The following is a 10,152-nucleotide window of genomic DNA, read 5'->3' as shown; positions in this document are numbered from 1 at the left end:
TGTAAGCAGTCCTTCCGTGGCCCTATCAGGTAAAGAGTTGAATTTTCTGGTTCCGTGACTTGCTCGATTTTTAGCACATACTTTGTACGGCTGTGTCATGGCGTATTTCATTTTCATTTTCAATGTTTTTTCAATGTTTTTTCAATGTTTTTTATCATTGTTTTATTTTTATTGGTGATACATCACATGGGCTGAATTTTTTTCTTTTTTTGTTCGTGACACCGCAAATATATATTGCGAGTTTCCGTTCATTAAACTCAGTTGTAAGTCAGCGCTACGTCCGTGTCACTTCTTTGTCTGGTCCTCGTCTTTCCGCGCTGTTTTTAATTTCCTTTAATTCAAAATATGCTGTTTGCGCAACCGATTGCTCACTCCGAGCTTAAATTGGTCTTGAAACGCTTTTCAAACTTTTTCCTGTTTAACTTTTTTCCTCCTCAAATCATAAATCGCATATTCTACCAAAGAGTTCAACAAGATGGGAAGGGGGGAGTCCCCTCCTGCTCGGATTCTCGTATGTGTACCCGGACACAGCCATTGTCTCCCTAGAAGACTAACCCGTCGCTCAAAATTCAGACAAAGGTTGCTTTCCCCACCCCGTGCACCCCGAAGCGGACAGTGCTGTGGAAGCTACGTGCTCATTGGGCCAGTCACAAGTTTTCCACGCGATCACGCTCTCTCACGCATACTCACGCGCAGAGAACGAGGTAAGATGATGAAAGGGAGGCGGCTGATTGGTCCGGCAAGCGCGTAGCTTCCACCACAATGTCAGCTTAGGGGTGAAGGGAAGAAGTGAGGTCCGGTGTCGTGTGACGTGCGTTTGGACCCGGTGACGCGCTTTGGGGACCGTGGATGTATCGCAGTGAAAAGGCAGAGAGCTTACGAAGAGGGAAGGTACGAAATAGTCCGCTCTGTTTTCAAATTTTCGTACCGAAAGTCAGGCTTTTGACTTTCTACATTTTTTTCTTTTGACCCTCTGAACGATGTGCTATTAGTAGAATCAAATCTAAATATATTTATCCCAGCCCGAAATTTGATTCATGGGCCCTTAAGAAGAAGTACACATGACATCCCACATTCAATTAGGAAATACTTTTTTCAAATTTTTAAACCCCAGATAATAAAAATCTGGTCCATTCAAAACTGCCCCTCTACATACGCAGTGAGTGCCAAGTATACTATGAAGTTTTGAAAACCATTGCTTTTCTCCTACACCTTATATCAGATTTCTCGGTAGACTCATTTAAGATAAACCTGATCCCTTATGCTAAGTTTCCAGAAACTCCACTTAATTTCCATATTTCTTGAACAAAGGGGCATATAGTGAGTAGATGGTGTTTCGAACCACAGGTTGCGTCAGAGCTCCTTAAAGTTTTCACCTGCGAAAATTCCAGGAATGTTCGCAAGCGGACATTCCAAAAATATTGCCCATATGAATGTTCGAAGGGGTACGTTCCGAGAACATTGTGCATACGAATGTTCGCCAACGAACGTTCCTAGAATGTTGAGCAGCTTCTGCAGGGAATGTTTGCGTACGAACGTTCCTAGGACATTTCGAATTGTGTTTTAAAGGGACACTGACAAGGTATTTATGCTCGCCGAGGTTTTTAGTTGTACGTGACATATAAGAGCCCAACTGCCCAGAACAGAATTTGCGGCCCGAAATTCGGTTTCGTTCCGCCCGAAAACCGCCGATCGAGAACTGGCCGGTTTGAGTCGCGCTCACTCTCTTTTCTGTGGTCACGGGCCGTTTTCTAAGGTTTCAACGCGACCACCAAATTTAATAAAAGTCGTGGGTCATTGAAGGCACACAGTCAATATTAAAAATAGAAAAAAAATGTATGAAACCCATTTTATGTGGCTTCCAAGAAGCTGCAAATACGTTGATTGAAAAAATGAAAGCCGTTTACAATAGGCCTTATGCGAAATTAGCTGCGCCATCTGGTGAATGCAAAAAGAAGCCCGTCCGCCATTTTGATGTTGGCGAGAAGCGGAGCCGGTCTGGGGCTCTAATCTGGACACTTGGCGAGAAGGACGGCGAGAAATCTGACGGCTATGATAGGCTGGCCCTAAGGTCAAGTGCGGCGTCGGCCAATCACAGCCGCCAGATTTCTCGCCGACTTTTTCGCCAAGTGTCCAGATTAGGGCCCCTGGTTTGCGTGCTGCGAGACCGTTCCGTTCGTTACCGGCAAAATGCCTGTACACTGCTGCGCGCCGTTGTGCAAACAGCGAGGAATCAAGGACAGCAATGGAAATAAGGTATGTGGCACAAAGTTTGCTTTCTTAGCAATAAACGAAGCAGACGGAAAGTGCCGAAGAAGCGGTGCGTGAAGTCGCTTCATACTGCTCTCGTCCGGACCGAGTGTTTGCAAGCACGCTGATCGAGGGTCTTGTACGGTGCGCGGGGCGTTCTCTTTGCACGGTAACGTGGAGTCTGCCTTATTGGATGAACGTAGAGGCCGAGTCGCGGCTTTTTACTGCAATGAAAGGCCATAAAAAGTAGTCGATGTTTTCTGCGTGCGTGCCGGGCGACGTTGCGGCTGGATTAGATGTTTCCGACAGACCAGCCTTCGCTTTGTCAAAGCAACTACACTCGCAAAGTGTAGTGGGGAACAATACAGATTTTTAATTTCCGTGTTCTGTATATGAAAACTACTACTATGTAAGTTCGGTGGCAGGAGCGATTTGGAGGCGGTCACAGAGGCCGGCGAGCAAGGATTAAGCTGGGTGAAGGGAACGTGTCGCGGTTCCTTGCTGTTTATCGCCCCTTCATAGAGACATAGCTAGATGTTTGCCGTGGGCCCTTGGCCTCCGAGAGACCGGCCCACGCTCGCGGCCGAACCGCGCGATCGCGTACAGACCGTACCCGACTCTGCAATCGTGGACATGAGCTAAAACAGCCCTTCGTGCTTCTTTTGCCTACCTGCCAGTTTTTCACACAGCTGTGGTTCTAACTAGATTTGAAATGCATATTTAAGACGCCGTATTTTGAATTATTTGAGAAATTGAGAATTATGGAGCTTGTGGAAACCGCATACGTAGACTAAGGCCGAATCGAGCGTTTCAGCTCACGTTGCCTCTGGGGTTACTTCAATACATGCATTTGCAATGGCATTTGCGCGCATTCATTCACGAACACTGCTGGTGATTCGCAACTATGCTTGGCTATTTGTGAGCCAGAGTGAAAGTGAGCCCTGCTTGAAATATTTCATTAAACTTTCCTTCTGCTTTTTCCTTGTAGGTATCCTTCCATCGCTTCCCTAAAGATCCCATGGTCTACAAAAAATGGATTGTCGCAAACAGAAGAGATGAAGGCCCCGAGTTTCAAGTAAGCAAGTGGACGAAGCTGTGCTCGAAACACTTTCATGAAAGTGACTACATACCCAACGTTGTGAGTGGCCGAAAGCTACTTCGTGATACGGCAGTGCCATCCGTTTTCTCCTTTTCCAAAACGAAAATAGGGCGAAAGCCTCCAAAAAAGCGTGCACCGCCACAGCTAAAGGCTAATGCACCAGCGCCAAGATCCCAACAAATAGACAACACTATGCAGGATGATCCAGCTGTGTGTTGCACAAACGAAGTGCAGGCTGCAGCTGAAAACCCACTGGAGCCTACTGACCACAGCACATTACCCGCAACAGACAGTACACGTCTGGCAAGCATCATTGAAGGCTTGAACAAAGAAATTGGAAGGCTTCGAGATGAGTGTGGACTTCTCAGTTGGAAATGGCAAGAGAAACAATTCGGGAACCGCATGCAGAGAAGATCTCTCTTGATTGCCAACTTGCTCAAGAAAAAGAAGACGCTTCTCGATTTACCATCCAACAATTCAAGGACAGTGATGAAGACGTTATGTTTTATACCGGCCTTCCAAATTACGAACACTTTGTTGACTTGCTTCTTTACATCAACCCCAGGGATGGTGGCTGCAACGTTTTACGTGCAGAGAGCAGCAGCGGAACAGGATCATTGAAGGGGCGTAAACGAAAGCTGAGCACCGAAAACGAACTATTTCTAGTTCTTGTTCGGCTACGCCTTGGTCTACTTGAGGCACATTTAGCTCATAGATTTTTTATCGCACAATCGACAGTCTCAAGAATTTGCAAATCGTGGATGAACTTTCTGTATGCCAAACTAAACGTGTTGCCTCTGTGGGCGCCTTGGGAAACAGTTGATGCGACCATGCCACCAGAGTTTGCTGAAAACTATGCGTCGACACGAGCAATTTTGGATGCCACTGAAATTCAGTGTGAGGTGCCCTCTTCTTTGTCTCTCCAGTCATGTACCTATTCGTCATACAAGTCCACAAACACATTCAAGGGCCTTATTGGTGTCTCTCCGAACGGGCTTGTAGCTTTTGTTTCAGAGCTTTTTACAGGCCGAAGTTCAGACAGAGAGTGTGTTATAAGCAGTGGATTTCTAGACTTAGAGTTTGATGCTGGTGATGCTGTAATGGCGGATAAAGGGTTTCGCATCCACGACCTTTTGGAAAAAAGAGATGTGAAGCTGAACTTGTCCCCATTTTTGAAGGGCCGCATATTCTCGCCCAGTCAAGTCGAAGAAACCAAAGAGATTGCCTCACTGCGAATACATGTGGAGCGAAGGATACAAAAGATAAAGGCGTATCACATTTTTGATCGGCCCATACCTGTTACCTTGGCTCCACTGATTAACCAGATTTGAATTGTGTCAGCAATCCTCAGCAATTTTCAGTGCTCGCTTATTCGGCATTTGGGTAGCGTGCCTGAAACGGTGGACTGGGTAGTGACAAGTATGGAGGCCATACATGTATTAGCCTGTGGGCTTTCACAAAATAACTTTCTTGTTGTGCGACGTAGTATAACCCCTATCTCTCCCTCGCAGCAAAAACTCCTTATTCTGGACACCATGCTTGTGCATTTTTTGGGGGAAAACAGTTGCATTGAATGCGTTTTTGTTTCTAGAATGTGGTCACCCTAGCGGTTGCAGAGTAGTGTGATAGCATGCTGTGCCAAAGTTCGACAAGATATTAAAACTGCATAAATTCTGAAACTTTTGTATTGCTCGTATTTTTCGTTCCCACCATATACAAAATTCAGGTCTCCGACGTCGCATCCATTCGGCAACACTGGCCTCGCAACGGAGCATGCGTATATGCGTAGCTCGTTCGTAAACAGGCCTCTGCAAGTGCGCGGTGCCCACAGCTGCTGTGAGCAAACGGGTTTATTTACAAACGAGTTGGTGTAGAATCTACGGTAACACTTTATTTTGTGACAGGGTGCTTGAGACTGGCATGAGGCAGACATGGTATATTCACGCAAGCAGTCACACAAATAATGTTTGAACATTGCAAACCTGTTATTACAAACTAAAATGGAAAGAAATCTGTGCAAATGAACCGGTGTTTAAAGTAGAGCTAAATATGGCGCTCCTGATTCTTCTTTATCTGTCGGTCCCACATTGAATGGGAACAAAATAAAATTTAGAACAAAATGTCACTTTCAGTTCAGCAGTAGTGTCTGCTGATTACAGCTCTAGCTGCGACTAGTGAATATCACCAACATGCAGATCCAGAAATGTATGTAACTCAACATCTTTAGCACGAACACCTCTCACTAGACAGCTTGGAAATGAACGTCGGAAAGCAATAACTACTGCAAACACAGCAATCCGTAAGGTTCCACCTACACGGCTACACCAGGGCGCCTTTACAGTCCATAACAATAGTGCTGAAATGTATGGTGCCGTACAGAGTGCGACGTTGTTAGTGCAAACAAGCATCACATTTTTTTGTTTTTCTTTTGAAATCGAAACGGTGTAATTAGTTTTTATTTAATGGAAAGGGCTCATTTAGGACTATAATGTAGGCGGTAAAATTTTGCACCCCACTAATACTCGTTCGAAGTAAATGAGAAAATGCAGTTATGTTGTGTTTGCGCTAACAATGTCGCAATGTCTACCTAACTCAAGTAGCACATTTGACCGGCACAAGCTTGGCCCAAGTATGCCTCTAGCTTGCGCCGGTCAAGTGTGCTACTTAGGAATTTGAGGAAAGCATTTCCACTCTCAAAGTGGCTTTTGCTCATTGCCTTTTGTTTTAGACACTAGCACGTGTCCTGCCTCCTGACAAGATAGGGAACGTTGTACGCAAAGAAAAAGCTGTCCAGCTTTTTGCGCATTTCGAGCCATTCATTTTGATCAAATCGAATATGGTCCACGCCGATCCATTTCTCCGAGCAAGCAATGTACTCGCCCCACAAACAGCCAGTCAGAGCCATCTGTCCCATAACCTGGGCATAGTGATCGTGGTCTCTGTCTAGCTGTGGCTTGTCATTCTCTTCAAAAACTAGAGAAAATTTTTGTTTCTTTGCATAGTGTGGCTCACTGTCTTTGAGAGAATGTGGGCACTTGACTTCTAGAACACCGTACGACAGCTCTTCTGGGTCATAGACTAGTCCGTCGGGCTTTGCACCTAGCCAGGGCATGATGGATCTACAAATAGGCCGTTGGGCTGAATTGACACATTGTGTCCATAGTACTTCATCACAGCAACATACCGATCCTTGGCCACGCTTTCGTTTCTTATCGCGTACTGAACAGTACGAACGCGTGTCAGGTCCTTTGGCTCAATTAGGTTCTTGAGGCCCTTCTCCGTCCACTCTTTGCGTGTGATGACACATCCAAAACGCGATGCAGTTAGTCTGTTCACCGTGCTTTTTTCCAGCGTTGACTGTGTCGCTGCTGCCTGGTATTACGCTCTAGGTCTCTCGCCTCCTCTGGTGAAAGCTGGATTTCCTGCGAAAAACAGAATATGCCATGAGAGGACAATACAAGTGTTTAACAGCTCATTCTTTGGTTACAGCATTTTACACTTGCCACACTAGCCGCCTAGGTGGCTCAGATGCAAAGTGCTAGCATATGGATCCCCAGTCGGCGTGTTTGAATATTGGCCGAGCTGCCCGCAACTTGACTAAGACTTAATGCGGAGAGGCACTGTGTAACTCAGATTGGGGTTGGGTTGCTGTCAAAAATTGCCAGGTGGTCTAAATTAACCCTGTCTCCCACTGGGGCGTGCCAAATATGCCATTCGCTAGTTCAGCATGTAAACCCGCAAATTTACCCACCCTTACAATCTCTGCACTTGTTGCGACTGATAGCTGGAACAACCTTTCACTCTTAAACTGTGAACGCTTTTTACCACCCCCACAAAAAGTAAATCAGTGTGCATCAAAGTCTTTCCAGGCTTTAAGGTGCATTTTAGCTTTGTGTTTTGCAGCTGGTCTCGCTTAGGCATCAAGCGCAAATTCAGCTGCACGTGACCAGGCTGGCTTTGGAGCGGTCGTACACCGTGCAGCTACATTGTTGCTTGGCGACAAAGCAAAGCAGGACAGAATAAAATATGTGGATCCCACATTATGTGGGAATCGGTGTTAAGCGAAGCTTGTTTTGATATTTACGCTGATCATCGCTACATGAAATCTGATTTTGACCCCAAATTTTAATGTTGTTCAGTGCTTCGTGCAATACGACACTAGTGAAGTGTTACAACACTTGTGTTTGTTTGTCCACGGCCGGACTGGATTCCTGTGCTTTCATACAACCTTCGGAATTGAAGAAGCATGCATGCTGTTCTGCATGAGGCGCTGCAGCTCTTCTCATCCACTGTTCCACCTGCGCATGCTCACTCCTGGTTGTGACCTTGTGTGGTCGCAACCTGGAAGGACAATTCTGGCGCACAGACTAGGTGCGGTGTTTCAGAGGGCAACTGCTATAGCAGTTGCCCTCTGAAAGGGGTAGGGATCAGCCACGGCTGCTGTGTTATAGCTAACAGAGTCCGCAATAGTACTAAAGGCAGTTTCACGCCGCATTGCACAGGCCGTGAGAGACTGTGCATTCAGTCCGGCTGTGGTTTATCTTCACGAGCTGTGCATTACATGTAAGACGCATTTACTTGTGCCATTGCTGTTGTGGAACACTGCTCGCAGCCAGCAAAATGATTTACCCTATCACCGCCTGAACGAACAGCATGGGCACTGTGGCAGCACTGTTGATGACACCCTTGATGGCATGTCATCCGCATCGACAACACTTACTGTCAATATGCTCTATTCTTGAGCGCTCAACCCGCCAGGGAATGTGGGCTGTGAAGCTCTGTTGAAGAGAGACTGTGCTGGGACTAAGCTCATGGTGCCTGCTCCCATGACAATGTTGTCCGACATCCATGTTTGAAGCCTGCAGGTAGTTGAGCTTGCTGGTAGGACATTGGAGAGCCGGCAGGGGCAGGTCCGAGTTTTGTTTACACAGACTGCCTTCGTGCTGCTAGGAGAACTGACGCGAAGTCAAAGTTTCCAATGTTCTCGAGGCCCCTTCCTAGTGCATGAAAAGACTGCAGTTTTTGTTGTTCGTCCTCGTGCTTCTCAGCTCGTGCATCGTAGAGCTGCACTGGCATTGCCATCTCCATACCACCCTCCCGAAAACTCCCCCAGTCTACATCCTGGACGCTTATCGGCGTGATGCCTTGTCGGCGAGGGCGCCCCCATTGCTGGGGAAGTTCTGTGCATGAGAGGTCAGGCGGTGCCTCTTTAAATCCCTCTTTCTTCAACAAAATAAACAGCCGTAGAACAGCAACTATATGGCTGCACGCACCCCATGCACCAGCAGGGCACGCGCATTTTGATTCTGTATCTTCACCGCTGTCAGCCTTGAACACCAGGAGGACGTTGTAGGGCAGACCAGTTTTTTTCTGGCTCCGGTAGCACACCGCTCGGCCCTAGACAATCCCAAAGCTGCAACAATACCAAAAAAAAAAAAAAAATTACAAGCTGCATTCAATTCACTTTTTGCTTTTCTTCCAATAACAATGCTACAATCACGCACGTAGGCAGGGGGGCTGCCCATGGGGCCCGGCTTCCCCCCTTCCCCCCCCCCCCTCCCCCTCCAAAAGAAAAAAATCTACCATTTGGCCGGGGCCTCCTCTACCCCTCCCCCTCATACAGCAGTTTGTCATGGGCTGTAACGCTAGAGCAGACAAGCATACGAGACAGCGTCAAGTGTTCGCATGGCTCATAACGGTCTTTATTTGTACAGAGCGATTGTGCGTGTGTCCGAGGGGCCGGAGGGGGGGGGGGGGCGTGCAGAAAGGCTTGTGCCAGTACGTGAAAACGTCTGCTGGCCGGCCGCCAAAAAAAAACAAAATAAAACAAGAAAGGAGATGAAAACAGCAAATTGCAATGCGATAACTGTCACTAGTGTGTCAGTGCGTCGCAAGAAACACGGGCCCATGCGTCCGATCTTAGGCGTGTGCACACCGGCGATGAAAGCAGTCGTGCGATGCGACTAGATCACATCTAAAAAAAAATTAGATAGTCACACTGGCGTGCGCGATGAGCTAGTCCAACGCCTTCGTTGGCGAGTCGCTTCTCGAAAACTTTCGCTCCGAACAGCCGCTCCGCGGCTAGATCGCATCGCAAAAGGCCGGGGGGAATGCGCCTGTAGCGACTGCTCAAATCGTGTCGCTTTCTTTCCCGCAATGGTTGCTTTTGCGATGAAAGTTATCGCGCGACTAGATTGCATCGCCGGTGTGAGCGCGCCAATACCACGCCCGCGCGCGCTACGAAATGCACGCAGAGCGCTCGTCACACACACGTACGCATACAGCCGCAACTCTTTGATTACAAAGTATTAAGCACCGCACCTATTAACGATGTTAACCAAAGAGGCCATAGTTCACAGTACCTTGAATCGCAGATGTTCGTCCGCACGGAAAACGGGACTGTGTAGGATTCCACAGCGAAGACGTAGGACTTGCTTTGCTGCTTTGACGAGGTTGTCGCCATCGTGCAAAGGCCCCCGAGAGTTTCGTCCCATAGCTGAGGCAAGTTAGTCAGGCTGTTTGTCCACATTCTATGGTCCGAAGGCGGAAAACACCGCGGCCCTGCCATCGCACACTGCCCGTACGAGGTGTTTCCGATGCTTCCAGTGCTTCGGCGGCTTCGGTGTTCTCTCGCGACGATTGACAAACTCAATATGGCGACGCTCTCAGTGTTGTCAGACCACAAAGCTATTTCGCATAAGGCCTATTCCCTGTAATGCCGGATTAGAGCGCAGCTCTTGAGGAGGAGGATGGAAGCGCACTGTGGGATAGGTGACTCCTTGAGGTCACGTGACCTCAGGGGG

At 47.6% G+C, this 10,152-nt stretch overlaps 1 protein-coding gene and 1 pseudogene across 1 annotated transcript; one reads left to right on the top strand and one right to left on the bottom strand.

The window, feature by feature from the left end:
- The first annotated feature begins 3,723 nt into the window (after window positions 1-3,723).
- On the top strand, window positions 3,724-4,680 carry LOC120845310. The gene has a single exon (XM_040217149.1). The coding sequence runs from the start codon at window positions 3,724-3,726 to the stop codon at window positions 4,678-4,680; it is 957 nt and encodes a 318-aa protein (XP_040073083.1).
- A 1,400-nt stretch (window positions 4,681-6,080) lies between these two features.
- Window positions 6,081-9,917, bottom strand: LOC120845309 (annotated as a pseudogene).
- Window positions 9,918-10,152: the final 235 nt, after the last annotated feature.

The sequence above is a fragment of the Ixodes scapularis genome, unplaced genomic scaffold, assembly GCF_016920785.2.
Source record: "Ixodes scapularis isolate PalLabHiFi unplaced genomic scaffold, ASM1692078v2 PGA_scaffold0__279_contigs__length_252992795, whole genome shotgun sequence".
In the NCBI taxonomy this organism is placed as follows: domain Eukaryota; kingdom Metazoa; phylum Arthropoda; class Arachnida; order Ixodida; family Ixodidae; genus Ixodes; species Ixodes scapularis.
The sequence above is the reverse complement of the archived record's forward strand: the minus strand, read 5'-3'. Positions and strand labels throughout refer to the sequence as shown.

Bases quoted from the DNA above. Each gene is read 5' to 3' on its own strand.
- LOC120845310 (XM_040217149.1), top strand. From the start codon at position 3,724: ATGGCAAGAGAAACAATTCGGGAACCGCATGCAGAGAAGATCTCTCTT.